Raw genomic sequence first — 23,947 nt, forward strand, 5'->3', positions numbered from 1 at the left:
AGAAGAAAAGTGTCGATTAGTCAAATTTCTCATGGAAATTTTAATGTGCATAGAGAGATCATTTCTTATAACTAAATGTTCTTGCATCCAAACTTGATAAAACTAGTTGAGTGCACTAGTTCCGATAAAGGAGTAGTGGATTAAAACATTTTAATATTCTACATTAATGCTTTGAATTATGACTGGATTTTAAAAAAGTTAAAAATGGCCTGTCCAATTAAAATCTAAAAACTTTCCAAAAAACTACCTTTGGACAAGTAGTGCATGTGGGAAATATTATGCAGAACAGAAGTTTTTCCGAACGTTAGATGGAGATGGTCACAATGTTGCTTAGTATGGAATATCTTACTCTAACTGTGATATCGCTATAGTGCCTCCATTGTATGTATATTTGTCTGTCATCTGTGTCAGTCTATCATCTATCTAAAGCTATACCAAAATGTAATGTGAACACGAGAGTGCAGTATGATAAAAGCATACATCTGAAATGGAGACAATGTATTATGCAGGATATTCCAAATGAGTGCCAACAAAAACTGCATGTGCCACCTCTTTATTCTGTACATGCCACATTTTAAAAAAATAGAAATAGATAAGAGAGCCTTGCAGCTGTTGTCAGTACTTGTACATATCTCTGTCTGTATATTTAGACTGATTATCTCAGTGGAGATAGATAAGTGAGGAGAATGCAGGTTATGTGTTTAAAGGTGCTTGATAAGTACAGATTTTAATTTGGCTTTGCAATTTGCCATATGGATATCCTCACATGTGGTGTGTGCAAAATATGTTTTTACGGATGCACACACACAGCTGCATACATACCTGCACATACGTACAGCAGAGTTACTCAGCATTCAGGACATAGGGTGTGAATAAAATACAGTGATTATGTTTAGAAAGTGTCTTGTGCATTTCGAGAGCTTACCAAAGGGCACGTATCTTGTGAATCTTAAGACTTATGATTTTGTAAACCCTTTTCAGTGTTGCATACCTTCTAACCTTTGTAGTAAAGCAGCCTATTGATATTTTGTTCTATAAATATTATTTAACTCTGCTGCTATAGAAATGCTATGTTACAGTAGCCCTGTCGGAAGGTTTTTGGTGTCTTCAGTATACATCCAAAACTTGGAGTAGTATTAACATATGAAATATATACAGCAAGAGTTTCTTTTTAAACGCTGTGTCAGCAAAATGATACATACTGTACAATACGTACTATCTGTGCTATAACTAAAAAGGTATTGTAGGATATTCTAACCATCCATTTTCTCTGTGTCTGAGTGGCTTGAGTCACAAATACAGTCATGACATTGCCCATTCCTAACACACCTGCAAAAAATAGAAAAGCCCTCAGTAGGCTTTTTATATATGCTTTGCATTTAAAGACATTCTTTGTGTCTATATAGATACATGGAGCTTTATTTATTTATTTATTTATTTGGAAACCTTTATTGTGATATGGCTCTTGCAAATAGTATAGAATCTTTAAGACATCCCTATAAAATGGCAATCAGTGAAAGCAGGCAATTTCAACAACATGGGTTAGCTCTTAATGGAGATCCCCCCCACCCCTGCATCCAGGCATGCCAAGCATATTGGGATTTAAAAGATCCTAGTTTTGTACCGAAATGGTGGGATTGGTTACATTATAGGCTCAGTAACCACAAGTTATGACTTCCAGGGTATACATCAAAATGTGCTTTTTCCCCTTGACTGATTTTTGTTTCTTTAAGAATGCATTTGCCGGGGCGGGGGGGAGGTTAGAAGTAAGTTGACACAAACAAAAATGTTTGCAGCTCTTTTTCAGCTGGGTATATATTCTGTAATCTTATATTTGTGTAAGTGAATGCTCATGTCTTGTTAGTTATGAGTAAACCGCAATGACAAGGCGTGAACATTGTTTTGTTGGAACACGGCACAATTAACTCTGCAAACTTTTTGTTGCACCTATCTTTAAAAAAAAATTATATTGTCTCTATTGTAAGTAGAACACGATCAAGGCAGTGATCTCATGAAGTTAGACTCACTGTAATATGACCCATGATCTAGCAGGATATACATGCAAACATCTCTCTCTCTTTCTCTCTCTCTCATTTTGTGTGGTGTCTGAGGTTCTGTAGGCCGAGATTTGTAACTTCAAGGAACTATGAACCAATTTATTTTAGTTTCAGACAAAGTCTCCCATTGCAAGAATTTCTCTTTCCAGTGTTGGCTATATTTTGACTCTATTTTATTACTGAGATATAATTATACTGTGATAAAGCAAATCCCTGCATTCTGACTAACAGTCATTGTTGCCCAATTAGGACTCACCATGCTACACTGGTATTGAGACATATCTGTGCAGTGATTATGCCTATCAGACATCCACAACTAGAATTCAAGGGAATGACATAGCTGAGAAATAATAGTGTCCTTGTTACCTCATTGGCTGAGATGATTCCTTTTTATTTTAATATTTATTAATACATAAAGCTCTCATATTATGGTCCCAACAATAATAGGATGAAAATCAATAAAACAATAAAGACAACAAATGTAATGTTTACAACATTGAGTCTTCTTCATGCTGTCGCTTTGAATCAATAAATGGAATTTATTTCATAGACCTTTTCCGTACAATCATCAGGGACTTGGTGAAAAGTATGACTATTAGTGACTTGGAAGTGTAATTTGTCTCAGTAGGGGACTCGTGAGTAATAATAAAAATATTTAGTGCTCTTTATCCGAAAAGCTTGAAGCACTTTACAGAGGAGGAGCAGTATCATTATCCTTATTTAACAGATGGGGAAACTGAGGCAAATAACTCCTAATGCCCAGCTCCCTAAAAAATGCACAGACTAAGCTAATAAACATGTCATGGATTTCAGCACTACATTATGTATTATACTGTAGGCATTAGTTTTTGTTATTACATTACTTGTTTTTGACTGAATACTGTTACACACTGTAATGTGAAACCTTCATACAATACAATTTAGGAGAAGAAACTACATATGTAATTTTTCTTGAAACTGTTCTTGACTTTTTTTTAACTTAATGATATTTGAACTGGGACTGCTTTTCACAACAGACTATCTCTTATTTCAGTCTTGCATCCATTCTTGCAAGGAAGACGTACAAAGAAAAAGGGTTTGTCAACTATGTGTTGAGCTAAATTTGGCCCTACGATGTGCAATTTTTATTCCAGTCAGTGAGAGCTATGTACATGCATCCAAGGACAGAATTTTCCTGTAAATGAGACATTAGGGTTAATGAACCATTTCTAGTGGTTCCATTATTAATTTTCAGTCTAATATAATTTATCTAAACTAATTTGTAATTGAGGTGGACATGTGTTTTATATTGTATTGAAGTATTAGTTAAACATAAATCAAAGGACACCTACAGTATTAGTCTGTTGTTAATCCTTGCAGTCACACTGCTTAAACTTGTCATGAACTCGGAATTGTGTAGATGCGTGGTCAAATTTGGAAGATGGGACACTCTCTTCTTTGAATCAGTAATTAACAACTGCCCTGGTGTGGTGTTAGGGGGTGCTCTTCTTGTGACGTGGTGTCTTTTGGATGAGTCAAACTCCTCAGACTTGCTATGATTACTATTTGTGGTTATTAAAAAGATCGTGGCATTCTTGGTAAAAGTAGAGTTTTTAGCTGTGTCTGGAAAAGTAGTGGTTAGCCAAATCCCAGCTCAGATAATGACATTTTTCCAGTTTAAATCCCGCTGCACTTTCATATCACGGTACTGTAGAACTGGAGGTCCAAAATGGCCTCTGCATTTCCTACTCCCACTCTGATTCAGTAATGGGTGGAGTAATTTCCTTAAATGCAGGAGTCCATTTTCAAAAGTGGGTACCTCAATCAGTGGGTGGATCCCTCTCCATTCTGGAGTTATGAAGTCTGAATGCGTGGTGCATCTCTACGATGTGATACACCAGGCATGAGAAAAATGCTTCCTGTGAGCAATCCTTACTTCTGCACTATAGGCAAAGGGGAACCGTGCTCCTGTGTTCACATGGCAGACTTGGAGGTTTGTCACATGGAAATTGCTAGATTACTAACAGGTAGCTCCACCATCCAAGCCAAAGGCTATTTGGGAATTGGCTTCTGATGGCTGTCTAATGATGGAGAAATTATTCATGGCCTGAAGTGGAACTAAGCACATGAATTTATTATGTAACACTGTTTTTATCTTCATGTACAGGGCATTTCTAGAGAACTAATAGTCTCCACATTAGCCAGTCAGCTTTTGGGAAGTATGCTGCCATTATTGGTGATTTTCAGATCTTTGATTAATTTTTTTTCTCTCCTATTTAATTCTTGAATTCATTAGTTAGATAAGGAATGTCATTTGAAGTATTTATTTGCGGTTATGCAACATCCTAATGTTCAGCTGTTTATAAGGTATGATACATACCTAACCTTGAATATTAATGTATTTTGTAATAAGCTGTGCTACCACATTTGAGCCTCCATTAGCTGGAACTAAATTGAAGCTGCACAAAATGGTAGAAATTGTAAATATTAAGGGTTAAATCCAATCCAGAGGGGTGGGAGGGAAAAGAGTGTTCTACAGGTGCTGAATCATTACCTGCCTCCCCCAGTGCCTGGTCACACTGGCAGCAGAATCGCTTTGCAGCTACTTATACTGAAACCTTGTTATTTACAAGCCAATGGCAGGTGGCTCCATGGAGCAGCAGATCCTGTTGCTGCTCCTCTTTAGCCTATCCTGCCCAAACCGCACTCCCTGCTGTGCGCTGCCGGGGGCACAGAACTAAGTCCCGTGGCATATAGGGTATGACTCTGAAATAGACTTTGGGAGTCAAGGTGGATAATCAGTGGAAAATGAGCTCCCAGTGTGACACTGTGGCCAAAAGAACGAATGCAATCCTTGAATATATAAACGGGAATATTGAATAGGAAAAGGGAAGACATATTGCATCTGTATTTGCCACTGATGTGACTGCTGATGGAATACTGTGTCCAGTTCTGGTGTCCACAATTTACGAAGGCAATTGATAAATTGGTGAGAATTCAAACAAGAGCCATGAAAATGAGTAAAAGATTAGAAAACATGTCTTATAGTGATAGACTCAAGAAGGTCAATCTAGGTAGCGTGACAAAGAGGAGGTTAGGGGGTGGCTTGATCACAGTCTGCAAGTACCTACATGGGGGAACAAATACTTAATAATGGATTCTTCAGTCCAGTGCAGAAAGGTAGAACAAGATCCAGTGGCTGGAAGTTGAAGGTAGACAAATTTTGGACTGGAAATAAGGTGCAAATTTTTAACAATGAGAGTAATTACCCATTGGAACAACTTACCAAGGTTTGTGGTGGATTTTTCATCGCTAGCAATTGTTAAATCAGGATTGGATGTTTTCTAAAATTTATGTTGTAGTTCAAACGGGAATTAATTTCAGGGATGTTCTATGGCCTTTGTTATGTAGGATGTCAGACTGGATTATCACACTGGTCCCTTCTGGCTTTATAATCTCTGAATCCCCTGCATTTCATCCAGCAATCCTTTTGCAGAGCTGCACAAGCTCCACTGTATCTGGGGTCAACATAGACTGAATCCAGAGGTCAATGCTTTGCCCTAACTGTATTGGGCCAAACCTTGAAGTCTTTACTCAGGCAAAATGCTCAATGAGTAACTTTCCTTCACCAGGGGAAATGATGGATTCTCCATCTTTTGATGTCTTTGTGGTTGGAAGGAGGCCTTGATGGAAGATATGATTTAGCCAAATACAAGTTATGCTTTAACCAAACAAAAGTTATTGGGCTTAATACGAGTGGAACTGTAATGGCCTGTGACATACAGGAGGTCAGACTAGATGAAGTAATGGGGTGAAAACTTTGGCAGGACAAGGCCTCTGTATGAATGGGCCCTGGCTATTTGCTGATTTCCCAATACCAACAGTCCAGAGCCAGCTCCGCAGGCTGGTTGGGCTGCAGAGGGGGCATAGCCCACCCTCCAGGTGAAGCCGTTGTGGACAAATCTCCAGCAGAAGGACCTTGGAGATGTTTAGCTTTCGTGTGGGATAAATTAACACCATTTGTTAGAATCCACTCTTGTTCACCTTGTAAACTATCACGGGGTAACGCCAAATACAGAACTACATTTTTAGCTTTTATATTTTAATTACTTTTATGGTAAATAAAGAATGTATGAAGAGAAAGGAATTCTGGTTGGATGCTGAGTAAAAAATTACAGTCCTTACCATTAACAAGTTAGCATTGGGATTGGCTTTCCCTTTACTAGAGAGCAGAAGCTATCAGCAGAAACCTTGTGGTAATGTCTGGCAAAGGTAGGCTTTGTAATGACTTTTGCTGTTGAAGTGTCACCATGCCAGAAATGTGGTGACTCATACTGTAAAATAGTCTAATAATGTGTCATTGGCCTTCAGATACTTTAAACACCTTTTTAAGTGGCTTTGTGGTGTATCAAGTTGTGGTGGTATAACTGTGTAGTGCTCTAAGTCTTAATAAAATGAATTACATTATAGGAGAACAGAAATCCCCCATTGGTCATCGTGTGACATTAGGGCTAAGCTTTTAAAAACAGGATTAACTCCATATTTAGGCACCTGTCTGATTTTCAAGATCAGTTGAACTGCAGCTCCCAGGTGCCTAAATATGGATTTCAGGTCCTGATTTTAGGCTCCTGTATTTGAGGACTGTAAACTTTAGATAGCTGCATTCTTCCTTTACAATAGATGCCCCGTCATAGTTAGGCGTGGAATTTAGCCTTGTATCATTCAGCTGTGACTTTTTTAATTGATAAATATTCCACCATCTCCAAATGCTGAAATTCACAAAATATTTACATGCCTTCATATTTGAAAATCTTGATTTGGAGGCAAAAATGGTTTCTGCACCATATACAATAGAGTTTTAGTTCAAAGGGGAAAGCACAGAGACAGTAAAACTTACATGAGTTTAATACTCCTGTTCTATAGAGACTTATGGTGTCCTCCAGCATAAATATAAAGCAGGGTCGGCAGATACAGTAGATATTCACAGTGCAAGTAAGGAGAACTACTGTGCCTCAAAACAGAGGTCAATGTGATGTTGGCCTGAGCAGCTGGTTTAATTAAAGAGAAGTACAAATAATGGAAAAATGCAGTAAAATCATTTGAACACCCGAATAACAATGCCCTAAATCTGCACAACTCCTTTGAATCTACTCTGCAACAGCACTTATCCCATCTCCTTATATTATTACCCTTCTATTGGTATATTTGGATAACACCATGTTGCCAATTGCTCCATTTGCTTGCAGACTGCTGATCCTGCATCCACTCTAATGTATCCTTGTGCACTCTCCTACCACTCTTGCCCTAGCTGCCTGTCATTCCAAGATTTATTCATTTTAGGAGGATTAATGTGCTGTAGCCCATCCAATACATTTATTTTAACCTCCCATTGCAAATGTAAAATGGATTGTAATTTTTACAAGAGTTTCACACAGTGCAGAGATGTTTGTGGATGACTTCTCCGACCACATCCTTATTTCAGCATTTTCTGTGATATGTTATGCACTCTGGCCTACCTAAGACACTGTAGTGCTAAACCATCTTTTCTGCACAAGGTGGGTTTGTTGCCTCTTTTGAAAGCAACTGGTGACAAGCTGTGTGTCACCTTACTGTTGGAAATGTATACCTTGTAATAAGCATGTATGTACTGTGTGGATGTAAGGCAAGCTTTAGAATTCCAGAATGTTTGTGTGCTTTGCTGACCGAATGTGTAAGTCTCTAGTACTATAACATCCAAAGTTCATGCTTGTCTTTGTCATTTGTCCTTTCAGTATGATGTCTGTATTTGGATTTCTTAACCAATCTTCTTTCATTTCAGAGTTAACTTCCAGCATCTTTTTTTTTTTTTTAAAGTGTAAATGCACTTTAAAAACAAAACTGATAAATATTTCCATAGTCAAACTAATTCCACACTCTTAACCCAACTATTAAGAATGTCTGAACAGATTTTTATGAAATTATGTTTCGATATTTCTGGACATGAGCTGTCTAACAAAGAAACCTACTTTACTGAGGCTACTGGTAATTGTTACTCTTTCACAAACTGTGTTCAAAAGCTGCAATTTTGCAGCAAAAATACAATCTGATTATACAGAGGCTGCCTCCTTAACATAGTTATGAGGGCTTTGTTTTCTTACAACTTCCAATTGTTGACTTTGAAATTGAAGGACTGTATATCCCTAGATTTGTAAGCAATGGGGAGTTCTCTGGATAGATCCAAAACAGAACGTAATCCTTAGGGGGTAAATTCTGCTATCTTTTTACTGGTGTAAATCAAGAATAACTCCATTACAATGGCTGGAGTTACTCCAGATTAAAAGCAGCATAAATGATGGTAGAATTTGTTTTGATATGTATTATTATGTTCTGTGTGATTAATTGCACAGTAATGTTAAAGCTTATTACTCAATTCACTGATGGAAGAAGAGATGCTGGTTTCACAACAGAAAACTTACATAACAGCTTGATGATACTACCACCATTCTATACATCTTTCTCCTCCCACATGGAGGAGCTTACCCACCGTCTCCAAGTTTACTCCCTCCTGAAAATGGGCCTCATTATGCAGTATTTACTCAGGCAAAAGTCTCTTCTCTCCAGTGGGAGTCTTGTCTAAGGATTTCAGGCTCATGTTCAAAGTAATCTCAGAGGTGTACAGGGAAAATATCAGTAGCCAATTTTGGAGTTATGATGAGGAACACACACACACACACACACACACACACACACACTCTCTCTCTCTCTCTCTCTCTCTCTCTCTCTCTCTCTCTCTCTCTCTATATATATATATATATATTTTGGTTTGAGAACTGCAAAATAAGTGTGTGTGTGTGTGTGTGTGTGTAAATAAGTAGGGGAGGAAGGGGGCTGGTTCCGTAATACAATTACTACAGTTCAGACCCTGTGTTAACTGTGTGCAAATACAGATAAGTATATTTTTCAGCACTCCAAGGGCACAGAAATAAGAATCCCCTGAGCTTTCACCGGTATCTCAAACTGAATAATGGAACATGAACTACCAGTGCAATGCTGTAGCTATGCAGGCTAACATGATATATGGAGTTGGTGTTACCTCTGTATACAGAATTAGGCTTGGTCTAATTAAAAGTTAGATCAACCTAGCTACATTTGTCAGAGGTGTGAAAAAACCACACCCCTGATCAGCATAGCTCTGCTGACCTAACTCCAGTGTAGGTACAGCTATATCAATAGATGAAAGCTTCTGTCAACCTAGCTACCATCCTTTGGAAAAGTGATGCTTTTGTCAGCATAGGCTGCATACACTATGGGGTTATGCCAGGATAGCTATGCCAACATAGCCATGCTGGTATAGTCTCTGTAGTGTAGATGCAGCCTTAGTGAGACCATTACTGGAATACGGTGTCTTCAAAAAGGATGTTTAAAAAAATTGGAAAGGGTTCAGAAAAAACCTACAAGAGTAACTTGAGGTTTGGATAACACACTTGAGACTTAAAAAGCTGATTCTCTTTAGTTTATTCAAGAGATAGTTAAGAGATAAATTGATCAATTGTTTAGAAGTACCTACATGGGGAAGAGATTTCTGATAGTAGATGTCTCTTTAATACAACAGAAAAAGGCATAATAAGATCAAATGGTTCAAGTTTAAGCTGGACAAATTCAGATTAGAAATAAGGCACATATTTTTAACAATGAGGATAATTAACCATTGGAATTTACCTCTAGAGATAAGGTGGATTTTCCATCCCTTGAAATCTTTAAATTAAGGCAAGATATCTTTCTCAAACACGCGCTCTTGCTCAACCAGAAGTTATAATGAGGTTCTATGATCTGTGTAATGCAAGAGGTCAAACTAGATGATCATAATGGTCCCTTCTGATCTTAAAATCTATGAATCTATTAACTTTAAAAAAGTTTGGGAAAGTTTAGCTGAGACCATCTACAGAAAAGGAGATGGAGAGTAACTCATATGGACCTTACTCTTTCCTATTATCTCCTTCCCTTCTTTCCTGCCATGTCACATGTTGTCTGAGGAACGCATGGCAAATTCCTACTCACTCCTCCAGTATCCGCTCTCATCTTCAGGAAAGAAGCTTGGTACTGTCCTTCAGCATCTGACATCCACTTCCACTATATAGCTGTCTCTGTCCACTCTAGTGGTAAACTGGGAGCTGAGTACCCCGATGCTGTGTTCTGCTGTGCCATGGAGTACCACAATAAGCTGTGTTACACTTTCCATAGGGCCCCTTTTGCGTTAGGGTGTCCTGGTGACAGCCATAGCTAGGGAGTGCTGTGGAGCTGTGCTGACAGGGAGTTGTGGGAGGGCAAATGCACCAGTGAAGATTGGGGGGTTCTGCTAGAAGGCAGGCTTGCTGCACTGGCAGAAATATTTAGAGGACTTCTGTGCGGGGAATCTCACCGTAATGATAAAGTGTTAGTGCGGCCAACCCCTTTTGTCCCTTCCCTAAAGATTTACCACAGGAGAGGGCAGTCTGGTACTTCAAGAGTAGCGACTGTCAAGAAAACAAAGTACAGACATTGGGCCAGATCCTCTTCTAGTAGAAATTGATTTTGATGATTTCTACCAGCAGAGGAGCCAGCCCAGTAAAATTATCTTTACAAACAGTGCATTCATATTCTGAGGTCTTAAAGGAAGGAGACCTACTGCAAAAATAATGATGGACCCTTATATAAATTAAACAACTGAAACTACGTCATACATAAACACTTCTGAGTAGATTTGTAGCATCCTGGTCAAAGATTTCACTGGCTAATAAAAACCCTTAGATTTAATATACAGTTGCAATAATTGTCCAGACCTAAACTCCTTGGATTGTGTACAAGGTTGTATGGAAAGATACATCTCTAATGATCTACCTGACAATTGTAGGAAACATCAATTGAATTAATGTGCAGGAAGGTGACAAGGCGGTAAACCCATTTAGACTGATCCTGTAGCTGCTAAATTAGATGCACTAACTCCTGTGCTGGGTCATATTGATGAAAACATAGTCGTTACATTCTATCTCCTAACCAAGTCTTTGGATTTTTTTATATGCATGTTAACGCAAGAGTATAGCCACGTTTATGTACAGGGTAACCAGGAAACACAAGTGCAAGCCTGCATAGAATTTGACAAGTTCAGACAAATTATACTATATCTTTGACCTTTTAAATTGACATTTGCTTAGTACATTTCAGTCTTTTTCTTTAATGCACAATTGCATTGCTGTATTTGATTTTTCACAATGGCCTTGTGGAAAGTTTTAAAAATTAGAATAGAACTAAAAGTAGATAAGAACATAAGAACAGCCATACTTGGTCAGACCAATGGTTCATCTAACCCAGTATCCTGTCTTCTGACAGTGGCCAGGAATGAACAGAACAGTTAATCACCATGTGATCCATCCCGTCACCCATTCCCAACTTCTGGCAAACAGAGGCTAGGGACACCATCCCTGCCCATCCTGGCTAAGAGCCATTGATGGACCTATTCACCATGAATTTATCTAGTTATTTTTTGAACACTGTTATAGTCTTGGCCTTCACAACATCCTCTGGCAAGGAGTTCCACAGGATGACTGTGTGTTGTATGAAAAAATACTTCCGTCTGTTTGTTAAACCTGCTGACTATTAATTTCATTTGGTGGCCCCTAATTCTTGTGTTATGAGGAGGAGTAAATAACACTTCCTTATTTACTTTCTCTACACCAGTCATGATTTTACAGACCTCTATCATATCCCCCCTTAGTCGTCTCTTTTCCAAGCTGAAAAGTTCCAGTCTTATTAATCTCTCCTCATATGGCAGGCTGTTGAGCAATAGGAAAGACAGGACTGCACAGTATGCCGCACACTGTCGCACCTGGCATTAATTAACAACCTTGTTGGCATTGATATCTTTGGTAGATGCCAACGAATAAATGGTTATGGAACCAGAATTATCCTTTGACAATGTGAGATAGGTCTTTTAAGGTCAGGCACAGGACACGTTAACAGAGTGGTTTAGGTAAATTAGCGCTTCCACTGTCCCTGCTCTATTTATAAAGTGAATAAATAGGGGACTTCGGTTTCCACTGTTGTCAATCTTGGGCCTTTCTTTAAACACTAAAATCGCTGTGTATATGTATATCTGTATCTTTATATAAATTAATTGATATGTGCTGAATTCATAACAGATAATAGACCTACAACAAAATATACTGTACACATACTATCCCTTTCTGCCATACCTTCCATTAAAAAATTATTTTCAATGTATTTTTCTTTTTGGTCTTTTGCTTCATATAGTTAGACTTTCCTACCCCTTAGAATGGAAATGATTCCTTTGTTTACATACTATACTATATGTGGTCTTGAAGGTCAAGGAGCTAAAAATAAGCAATGTCTTCTATGAAACAGATAAATAATTATTCCATAGATTTACAGGAAACTTGTTAGAGAATTTTAGTCAGTACAGTACATATGTTGTTTGTACATCAGATTCAGCTTGTCCTGATTTGGTTTTACAGTAGAAGAGAATAATGACAGAAAAATAATACTGAGTAAGAAATAACCTTTCAAATTTCCTCAAGGAGTAGTACAAGGTATAGGTACACTTCTTTGTTTTCTTCAACTTTACAGTATTGCAAACCCCAAGCAATGAGTCAGACCCCAAAACAAACATGATCGGGTTAAAATATATATATAAAATAATACATTTTAATTTTTTTATTTGTCTGTTGATTTCTAAGCCTTTAAGGTGTGTTTGAGTCATGTTTTCAAGCTTTTCTCTGCAGTCACTAGGGCTAGAACAGGGGTCGGCAACATTTGGCACGTGGCTCGTCAGGCTAAGCACCCTGGTGGGCCAGGCCAGTTTATTTACCTGCTGACGCGGCAGGTTCGGCCGATTGCGGTCCCCACTGGCCGCGGTTTGTTGTCCCGGGCCAATGGGGGCGGCGGGAAGCCGCGGCCAGCGCATCCCTCGCCTGCACCGCTTCCCGCCGCCCCCATAGACCCGGGATGGCGAATCGCGGCCAGTGGAGGCCGCAATTGGCCAAACCTGCTGCATCAGGACTTGGTCCCACTGAGAAATCTTGGTCCCACTGAAGCCCCAAATTGCAAAACTCCCATCAATTTAAACAGTGTCAGTGTTTCACCCTTCCTTTTTTTGTTTAAATGGAAGTTAACTTTCTTACATTATCACTTGGGGCTAAGTAAAACACCAAATATTCACAAGCAGTAGTGAATAAGTGCAAGCAACAGAGTGTGCAAATTTGTGAATTCACAAATTGAGGTAATTCTTTGAACTGAGTTGGCTTATACCACAACTGAAAATTCATTCCCATGTGTCCACAACCACCCCACAGTTTGGTACATTTTAAAGGCTGTGCTTCAGAATGACTCAGGTATAAGAGAGCATAAAGAAGAGGGGAAGGTGTTTGTTACAATTCAGGTCCCAAATGAGGTGAATTAGCAGAACGTACTAATGCTATGGCTACCCACATTCAGATTCAGAATTACCGGTATGTTATCTGTCCTTCCCTTTCATGAGCAATGAATTCACTCAAAACTTCTTAAAGTAATGTACCAGATTCCATTGAGTAAATAAAACATGAAATGAAATAATCATAACATATGATCATTGGCAGCCTTATCCTGCAAGCTTTGTGCCTAGGACTCTCATTGGTTTTCATTAGAATTCCTATATTCCATATCTTGCAGGGCTGGACCTTTGGTCTATATATTGTTCACGTAGTGTGTGAGCCCTTTGGGGCAGGGACTTCCTTTTTGTGAATGTTCTTTTCTGAACGCAGGTGTTTATGTAAGAGTTCATTTTCATTGAAGACTGAGACCTGTAGATTGGTTTAGGTTAGGGTCTTTTGGCCCCATTATACAATTAACAAAGCACATATAATTTTATTGGTAGAAGCATTTTTAAATAATCTTACAGGGTTTTTATGTTATGTTTCTGTTGGGAGATGAAGGTAGTCCCTCAGCATTTCTCATGGAAATTCTTGTTCTGGTCTTTATTTTCTAACTTACTTCTGCATTTTCATTCTAGGCTGAAACCTGGCATCCAAGGCACCGATGTTGCAGGGAGAACCATACGGGCAGATCCTGCAGCAGTACATGAAGTGCCATTGAAGTCAGTAAGGTGCCACATGTGCACAGGGATCTGCCCTTACAGTTCCCCTTTCAAGATCAAGGCCCAATATCTCAGCCTTGTATTTTTGTTTAATTTAGGAAATAATCTGTTTGAATTTTCTTTGTGGGTTTAAGAATGAATGAATGAATATATAAATAAATGAAGTTACTGGATTGGGATCATATTTTGTACTCATGCTTCCCAAAATGACCTGTGGAGAGGTGGACTTAGCAACGGATTAATTCATCATAATGGTGGTCTCTTCATTTTTGGTATTTTATTTAAAAATACAGAATTAAAAGAATGTTAAAGTATGAATCTACATGAATAAGACATTTGTATAAAGCAGTAATTACAGAGGATATTTACCAAATGGATTTTAAAAGTCTATTTTCTTGACTTTGATACAATTAGATCATTTGTTTTTTCCCTCTTTCTTTTGTTCAGTAAACCCCAGACAAACTGAAACACTCAAAATATAGATTTACAACTATAAGCTCCACACTGGCCCTCCCTCCAGTCCTAATGCAGTGGTTTTATCTGTTTGTCCTTTAATTGTGCTGTCACTTATGGAAGATAGATTATATATTTTTTTAACCTCTGAACTTTTTCACTTGCTCATTTTAAAGCAGAATTTTTGAGGGTCTCTTCTTCTCCTGACAATTTAAGTATAATACCCATTAATGGGAATGAAGGCAGAATATAACCTGTAATATCCTATTTACATTGGTAGGCTTTCTCTTTAGAAGCAGCATCACTGCACTGTACTGTCCATTACAGTAGAAAACTATACAAGTGAGCACACACCTTTGCACTTTCCAGAAATCTTCAGAAAAGAACAAAGTGGGACACCAGGAGAATCTGAAACTTTCTATGTTATGGACCCAATTTCCAGTGGTGCTGGTTAGCCACAACTCCTGTAGAGGTATGTTGAATTATTGGATGCTCAGTATCTCTGGAAATCGGGTCACTGTTTTCTGAACCAAATTGCAATCTTTGCACAAAAATTGAAGGCCGTGAACAGAAGTTATTGGAGCCCTCCAAAATTCACGTAAATTCATAAATAAAAGCATGTCAGGAAAGTTACCACCTTGTGAGTTTTGCATTTACCATAGTTCTTTACAAGCTTTTCCTGTACATTTGGTAATTAATTGTAATGTGGCACAAATATGTGTTATGTTTCACTCTGGTATAACTCCAACACTGTGCATTATAATCAGCAGAGTGTTAGTTTGAACAGTGTGTCAGTAAAATGGTGGTTGATGTGTACATCTGGATTAAAACAGCATTTTTGAATGTAAAAGGTTGTGAGGATTTTTTGGCATTATTTTACAGTACTGATTTTTGAATTTTTGAAAAGACAAGATAAGATAAATTCTGTCTCCAGTTTCCTCACGGTACATCCATTAATGTCAATGGGAATTTTGCACACAGTTTGGGTGCATCATTGTACGGTGTATGATCCCTAAGTACTCTGTTCTTCACTGACAAACATAAATTTCCTGTTAACACTATCAAAATTAACACACGTGCGCCAAGGGGCAGATGAGCCCCTTTCTTTAGATAAGTTTTGTATTCCCAGAATTGTGATGCTATTGAATTAGCAGTCTGTCATCACATCACAAAATGTATTTCTATTTTGTTAACCAATTTATGGTATAATGAAGCCTTGGCAGACAACTCAAAAGCAGGACATTAAGACCAGACACAAGATGAAGTATATCAGGAAGAATGAAATGTCACTAAAAGAAACAAATTCTGATAATTGTTAGCTCCAGGACATGAGACACTTCTTAGCATTTCCTTTTTATATAAGGTGGAGAAGAATACAGAGCAGTTATTCCCAGTTACTGAACCTAGAAATGTTAAGCTCTTAGCCAGCAGTATTTGGCCATTAAAAAAAAAAAGCCTGGATGAGTTTCAAATCAATTGGTTAATCAATACTATGTGATTGTTCTGAAATATTTCCCCATTTATGAGCCACTAGATAATTATTTGTTTAAACAAAATACCACTAGGTCCTCCCCAATTACCAGTTTGATTTATTAGGATTGAGAAGTTCTATAAAAATATTTCTATCGGTTTTTCCTTGTTTATAAATGTGGGTAAGCTATATTCAGCTGCAGCTTAGCTGGAGGTCAGGACAACTGAAGGAACAAATTAACATATTGTATGTTAACTTGTTTTCTTGTCCTTCAGTCACAGGGGTTGATGAGGCTGAGTATCTTAATGACTGAGACTTTGCATTCACATGCCTTTCTACATAACAACAACAAAAGATATTTATAGTAATAACAGTTAGCTGCATTAGAACCTCATCAGACAGCTGTAGTCAGTATCTCCCAACCACAACAAATATAAACTAATTTTGCACTAAGTGGCTCTGTGAAAAACAAAGAGCACCGAGAATTCAAACAAACAAACAAACAAAAAACCCAACGAAGCAGATTTTTTTTATTGATATGTTTTACTTTGCTGGCAGACCAGAGCAAAGGTTTTCTGAACATTTAAAAGATGAAAAAGGTGAAGAATCCCAGAAGCGATTTATCTTGAAGCGAGATAACTCTAGTATTGATAAAGAAGACAATCAGGTTGGTTCTCGGTTCGAGAGTTGCTGAAATTTGTTCTGTTTCGAAGGTGGGCTGACTGATGTTATTGTTGTTCTTTTGTTGTTGCTCCCCCCTTCCGCTTACCTTTCCTCATCCCTCACCCCACCCCACTCCTCCTCTTTGGCATACAGTGGAGAGCATCAAGCCCTAGTGTGGTTGCTTTAGCAGTGGCAGTGTGTGGGTTTGCATGGGTGGTTTGCTTGGCACAGGACTTGCTGCATGTTGAAAGGGGGTTGGAATGTCAAAGGTTCCAAGCAGTTTGAAGGCTTTGTCAGTCGCATTTCCAAATGTCTGTGTGACTATGGCAGTTGTTCCACTCTCTACAGCTTTATCCTTCAGTTATATACTCCCACACGTATACACACATACAGATCTGGATATCAGTGTGGACCGAAGATAACTGAGATAGCCATAAAGGAGGACAAATCTCTCAAAGATGTTATAGTGAAGCCAGGTTGATTTTGAAACCATCCTAAAATAAGTTTTGATCCTCCCTACCCTCCCTCGCCCCCCCCCAAAAAATAGCAGTTTAATCTTTTAATTCCTGTCCCTCCCTTGTCCCAATCACATTTTATTGTCTATGTAACTTATTTGCTTGTTTTGCATGTATTGTGGCAGAACTTTTCCCTTCCGTGTGTTGCTTGTGACACAACACTGTTATCTTAGACATGTCTGATACATTACATGTAGGAGAGTGTCAGGGAGCTGTGTGTTTGCACACCACTGAAATTCAGCATTTAAAAAAAAACCCTGCTAAAAGTAAGCATTGTGTTCATAAAATCATTTTAATCCAGTGCAAAATGTATACATGACAAAACAAAAAAATCAAAAGGGGTTGTAACACTGGAATTGCTTTTCTGAGAAAATTCCTACAGGTAAGACAGTGTGTGCTTTGTCATTCAGGTTATCATTACTGTGATAGATTCCAGTGAATCTCTCAAAGCCATTGAATGCCTCTCTGCCTCCTGCTTCTAATTAGAGACTATTTTTCTTTTTTTCTTTTACCTTCAGCTGTGTGTAGTAGCTTTCCCAGCTACACTGCATCTCAGTTGGCTTTGAAAAAAAGGTTTAGTGAGTAATGGATGTGGGAGCGGACCAAAGGCAAGCAGCATGATCATATACACAAAACATTGTGTGGGAGAAGGAGCAGCGCTGCAGTTAAAATCTAATTGCAAGCAAGGTGTTTCATGAAGGGTGTTTTTTTTCCCCCCACCCCCGTTATGTTCATGTACTGTTGTTGTCTAAAATGTTGATCATTAAAAGGCTTAAATGGCTCTTTTCCCCCACTAAGGTGAATTAAAGGCTAGGCTTGGTACTGAAAGGGTTAAAACTCTTGTGCAAAATATTCTGGAAAGCATAATTTATCTTCATCGTGATAGATGTAATCTTTTAGGGTTCTTAGTGTTTTATCATCAGTTCCTACCATTTAGTTTCCCTATGCTTTTGCTTGGCTTCATGGATGGTTAGGTATTCTGTGCCTCTTCCTTCCCCACAGCCAGTAGGGAAGATAAAAAAAATCTGCCTTTTCCTGATCAGTCAGAAGCAAAAGGCATGGGATGAAGAGGTCTTGATTCAGGACTGCAGGCTCACAAAAGTCATGCACAAAACCTTATTTCAGCCGCTTGATCTAGGAACACTCCAGCAGTGTCTAGCTTGAGAGCCTAGGGTACCCAGCATAACACGGTGGTTCACACTCCCCCACAGAATTGAAAGCTATCCGTTTTGTACTTCTTTTTTTTTTTTTTTTTTTACGGGAACATTTATTATTCTTAGCTGACAGTTTCTAAACTGCAGTTTTTAACAGCTCAACTTATATAACCCTCCTGATTTTTTTTCTGCTCAGCAAAACAGAATTCATCCATTTAGAGATGACAGACGAAGTAAATCAATTGAAGAGAGAGAAGAGGAGTATCAGAGAGTGAGGGAGAGAATATTTGCACAAGATGTGAGTAGTTGTTTTAATTGCCTCTTTGGTGCCATATCTTTATCAGTAGTCAGACAGTATCCTCCCCCTCTGACATTGACACTGCAGCAAGATTGCACTGTGTAGCTGGAGATGGTAGCGAAAGATGATTAAACCAAAGGGTGTAAAATGAGTTCAAGGGATACCTAGATTGGTTTCTGGAGCAGGAGGTGATCGAGAGCTCTAGTGAAAAAGGAGGAAGGTAGAAGGAAGATTAGCCAAAACACGGCAGGCATGTTGGTCTAAATGGCCTTTTCCTGTTTCTGGAAATGTTTGTGTGTGCGCAGTGTAGGTTTCGTTCTGTTCAGTATTATAATGCTTGCAAGCAGAAGAGCAGTGATTTAAATGGACACTCTCAACTAATTTAAGCCTCATATTTGCCATTGCTTAAACTTGCTCAGATCTGTCAATCTATTTGGTTTTTTGTTTTTGTCAGTTCAACAACTCTGGAAGCAAGACATTAAAAACAATCAAAAGCCACTGGTTATGCATGACCTTTCAATATTTAGCTGCACTGACCAACTAAGTAGTAAAGGGAACATAGGTTAATGAAGAAACTCTATTTCTTCTGTCAAAAACAATGATGTTGGAAGACAATAAAGGGAGTAAAACAAAAAGAGGCAAAATAATCCCAGCTTTACTGGGGGGTGGGGGTGGGGGGTGGGAATCAAAGTTTACCAAATAAAATTGAGTAAAATTACTAGGTAAAGACACGCAAATGTCAAACTTCTATGGCTTCATCCCCATTCTCCTTAAATACATAAATTGATTAGGTCCTGTCTGCAGCCAGTTCCCCTTCTTTCTGGGTTCACTATATTACCCCATAATTTCCCAGTGGGATGTATGGATCAGCTCTGACAGGGTGCTGTGAAGATAGTGTCTTCCAAGAGAACATGCCTGCTTCTTTCACTGGTTCATGTCGCATCTCAATGGAGGTTTCACCAGTTCAAGGAATATGGGAACCTGAATAAAAAAAAAAATCAGTATAAATCATACTGGCAAAACAAACAAACTATGCAAAATTGTTTTTGACAGTGTCCTTTTAAATTAGAGCTGTTCACGTGTCACAGAAGGAATCATGTTGCTTTTAGATGACTTTTTTTAAGCTTGATGCTTACAAGTTCTTCTGATTGTCTTTGTTTTAAGCAGAATATACTGTAAATATGTGAGTGTGTATTGTCTCACTTCTGACTTCACTTATATGTAACGTCTCTACTTAGCAAGTAGTCCACTGATTATAAAATGCAATTTGGGAGGGAAAATTATGCACAGATATTCAGCATAGTATTCTCTGTTCTTGTGGCCTGAGAAAATCCCAGTATTAGCTGGCTCTTTGTTTTTATTTTCACTTCAGTATAGCAGCCTAATGTCAATACAGCTGCAATATAAATTCTAGAAATGGCTGTGTCCTTGTTTGTCTGCTATAAGCGAATTATTGATTTGACTTCATACAAAGGAGCATACCTTAAAAATGGATAACTGCAGGGGATAGAGAGGGGATAGATTTGGAACATGGCAACAAGTGACAAGGTAGGGAAAGGTGCTGCTAGAGTGACTTAGTTTGTGCATCATAAGGGCAGCTAGAAGCAGAGAATGTGGCCCTAAGTGTTCATGAAAGACGTGGTGAGATTCTGAATTATTAAGCATTCATCCCAAAATACGCTGCTGTGTTTGTTGTTTATTTCGATATTTTTACCTTCAGTTTGAAAGACAAATGCAAGTGGTGAGAATTTTTAATTGCTGTAACTAGAAGGTTGATGTGATCTGTCAGGTTAGCCAAGAAGGGGTTTTATCATGAGTAAAAGCATGGCTTGTGGCAGGAGCTATATCAATGGATTAGGACTGCGCCTTTTTTAAAGGTTAGCAATGCAGATATCTCTCCCTCTCTCTCTCTCTCTCTCTCATATACACTCATTTGCTTTCTCTCTCTACTTATTGCAGGTATTAGTGAGCCATCAATAAATCATATTGCTGTATTTCAGCAGGCTACACTAATGATGCAAATAACTAAGTATTTCTTTGCTGTGCTGCAAAGTGGAGCATGCCTCACAGATGAGAGCCTCTCTGGCATGGTAGAAATATTTATATGTGGTGGTAGACACTGTAATATATTCTTTATTTTCAATTTTAGAAATGACCACAATTGACTGCCTACCATATATAGCCACTTACATATAGCACTTTATATTTTTAAAGCCCTCTACAATCATTAACTAATCAGTTTTCACAACACATCTGTGAGGTAGGTACCTAAGCATTATTGTCCCTCAAATTGTAGATGGAGAAAGTGAGGTGCAGAAGTGACATGCCTGACGTACAGTTTTATTACCCTTTTGCTATTCACATCACTGTAGTTAAATTTGTGTTAATACCCTGATTGTGAACCTTAGAAAATGTATTAAAATGCATCACTTCTAATTACAGTGTGTCTGAAGAGGTGTCCCAAATGCAGCTGATGGTGTCCTAAGATGATTGCTATAACACCAAATTGTAAATATTTGTTTCAGGTTGAAACCATTTGGGTGAGATTTCAGTCCAGGAGAAAACTTTGTTGAACAAAATTGAAAAGGAAAAAAATGAATCTAAAGCTCTAGACATGTTTCAGATGTTAGATCTGCTTTTCAGACTCAAAAATAATTAATGAATATGCTCCTGCTTACTCTGCAGCAGGCTGGACATAAAACCTGCATCAAATTCTCTTCATTCTGCAGCACTCCAGTGCATCATACTAGAAATTATGCACAGCTTCATTTTAAATTTAAATTGGAGGTTTTAATGAATTAAATATGACAATGTAATGCCATCTGTACAATATTCCTTATGACATTTCTTTCAATATTAATGTCACTTTAATTAATGCTTTTCCCCACATTTTCCGTATGCTGCACATTTTTGTATTGATGATGCATAACTGCATCATCAGTGTTAGGGGGAACTGGATGTTTTGGCAACGGGATAGCAGACAATTGGAACTTTTGGCATTTGGGGAAGCACAACGAGCAGTTTGAGGTTGTAGGAGAAGCACATTAATTTGATGTTTCCGCTAAAATGTGCGGTAAGAAAATTGTTAACATGGGCCATTTTAATTGCCATTATTAGTTCTCAGAATCAACAACACACTGAGATAGATGGGGAGCTTCCCACCTTCTAGAAACCTTTCAGGCTGCCAGCAATAAAACATTGCCTTGGTTACGTTAGGTTCACATTTTTCAAGGCTATTTTTAAACTATGAGGATTAGAAACATATATTTTTAATGAAAGCTTCATTTCAGTTCTGCAACAATGGGAGGGGTCTACAGCAAATTGCACTGCAGCAGAATTGCAGAAAACACAGGGCCCTGAATATGGATGTCTATTAATTCAAATTACGTTATAATTGCTGTTAGCATTTTGAAAAATAATTGGCCAAGATATTAAAGGTTGGTGAGATAAAATCTCATTGGACCAATTATGTTGGTGAAAGAGACAAGCTTTTGAGTTTCACCACTAAAGATTTATCCTTGTGAGTGTGTACATATTAGGGGAAAAAAGTGTTGTTGTTTTTTTACCACATAGCACATGCTGCAATTCTAGTGAAAACAATGGGGCTGTAGTTTACACAGGATTTAACAGGTTCAAGTAAACAATAGTAGGGAGCCTACTGTTTACCTCCCCATGCTAACGTGTGAAAACTGCAAACTGCCTTGTCCATGCTAAGATATTACTGTCTGCTAATTACCCTGTTATCTAACACATGGTGAAAAACTTCACTCTGTTCCTAGTGAAGACAAGACCGAAGAATAGGCTGTTAGAGCTTATGTATGTCCCTCTGGAGAAAAAAATGCTGTGGGACTGCTAAAAATGGGGTTGCAAATGAATGGATAAAATATTGGTTCCAGAAGGAAGGACAATCATAGAACCTGAATGGAAGTTTTGAGTGTGTAAGAACTGCAAGGGTCCTTAGGAAGTGAGGAAATAATCTTGTGTAACATTTTTCCCATTCTAGATTTGTTTTGACTTCCCTTAGATCTGTAACGGGTAGCAAGGTGATTTAAAAGCTATGCTGTGGTTATTTAAGCTTTCCCTGGGACTTTAAATTGAGAGTTATTGATACTGCAGAAAAGGAAAGTGAATCTTGACCTTCTAGTAGCTAAATTGCTACCCAAAGCTTTTAAGCCCTCTTATTTTTAATAATAAGGATAATATAATAAAAATGTGTCTGTCTTCTGTGCAATGGAGCCCCACATCAGCCTTGAAAAATGGATATTACAGGAATTGTATGGCCTTGTGCCAGCTTCTGCAGCATGGAAGATGAACGGAGTTTTCATTGCATCTATCCATAAGGCTGTAATGCAGATTACACTGATACTCTTCAAGATACTGAAGAGGTAACAGACATCTCTCAAGTTTTTAATAAAATGTAAATCCTTGGTGCTTATTTATCCTTATGCCTGACATGAACAGCAGCAATGCTCCTGAGCAAATTTTTTCAAAACATGGCCTCCGTGGGCATTTACAGCTTTGCTTGGGTAGTCATCTGCATACACACATTAGCAGATTGATAGTGCAAAAGCTCATGGTGCACAAAACTCGTATGTGTGCAGTTGGAGGACAAAGTGAGGCCTCTTTGAAAATTTGGTCCATCCTGTCTATGCAGACAGGAAAACCATTGTGTTAAGAGTTGGAATAAGATGACTTTTGCTTTTCATCTTCATTAGAAAGAGAAGAAAATGTACTTTTTGGCAACCTGTTTGACAGGTTTGTTAATATTAGGGAAGGGGCCTCTTAAGAATGGGAGAAGAGGGAGTGGAGCAATTGTACAAAGGAACCCAGTGCTCCATAGTGAAAAGGCATGTGACTCCACTTAGGCCTCTCAGCCTGGGGTGAAAACCTGGCCCTGTTAAAATCAATGAGAATTTTGTCATTGACTTTAGTGGGGCCAGGATTTTACCCTTGGTGTCCTGAGGGTTTGCCTTACAGAGAAAAGAACTCGCCACTGATCCACCCCACTAGTCCTGCTCATTTAGTTAGGATCCTGTATGGGATCCAGCTTGGGAAGCCCATGCCACTGAAGCTATACAATTAATAAGAACTATTGGACACATTTTCTATTAAACTATGCCCACCCAATATACTCTGACAACAATACTAAATGGAAGGATTACAATAACTGCATTATTTTAAATTGTGGGCCAAATTCTCTGCTGGTGAAAATTGGCATAATATTTCAATAGAGCTAAGCTCAGTTTACACCAGC

General features: G+C 38.3%; 1 protein-coding gene across 1 annotated transcript in view; it reads left to right on the forward strand.

The window, feature by feature from the left end:
• The window catches only part of ARPP21 (cAMP regulated phosphoprotein 21), a 192,234-nt gene that overhangs the window by 60,051 nt on the left and 108,236 nt on the right, over positions 1 to 23,947 (forward strand). Inside the window, exons 10-11 of the mRNA XM_034761079.1 lie at positions 16,622 to 16,730; positions 18,592 to 18,693. Coding sequence (XP_034616970.1) covers positions 16,622 to 16,730; positions 18,592 to 18,693 — 211 coding nt within the window. The remainder of the gene's footprint in view (positions 1 to 16,621; positions 16,731 to 18,591; positions 18,694 to 23,947) is intronic.

The sequence above is a fragment of the Trachemys scripta genome, chromosome 2, assembly GCF_013100865.1.
Source record: "Trachemys scripta elegans isolate TJP31775 chromosome 2, CAS_Tse_1.0, whole genome shotgun sequence".
NCBI lineage: Eukaryota > Metazoa > Chordata > Testudines > Emydidae > Trachemys > Trachemys scripta.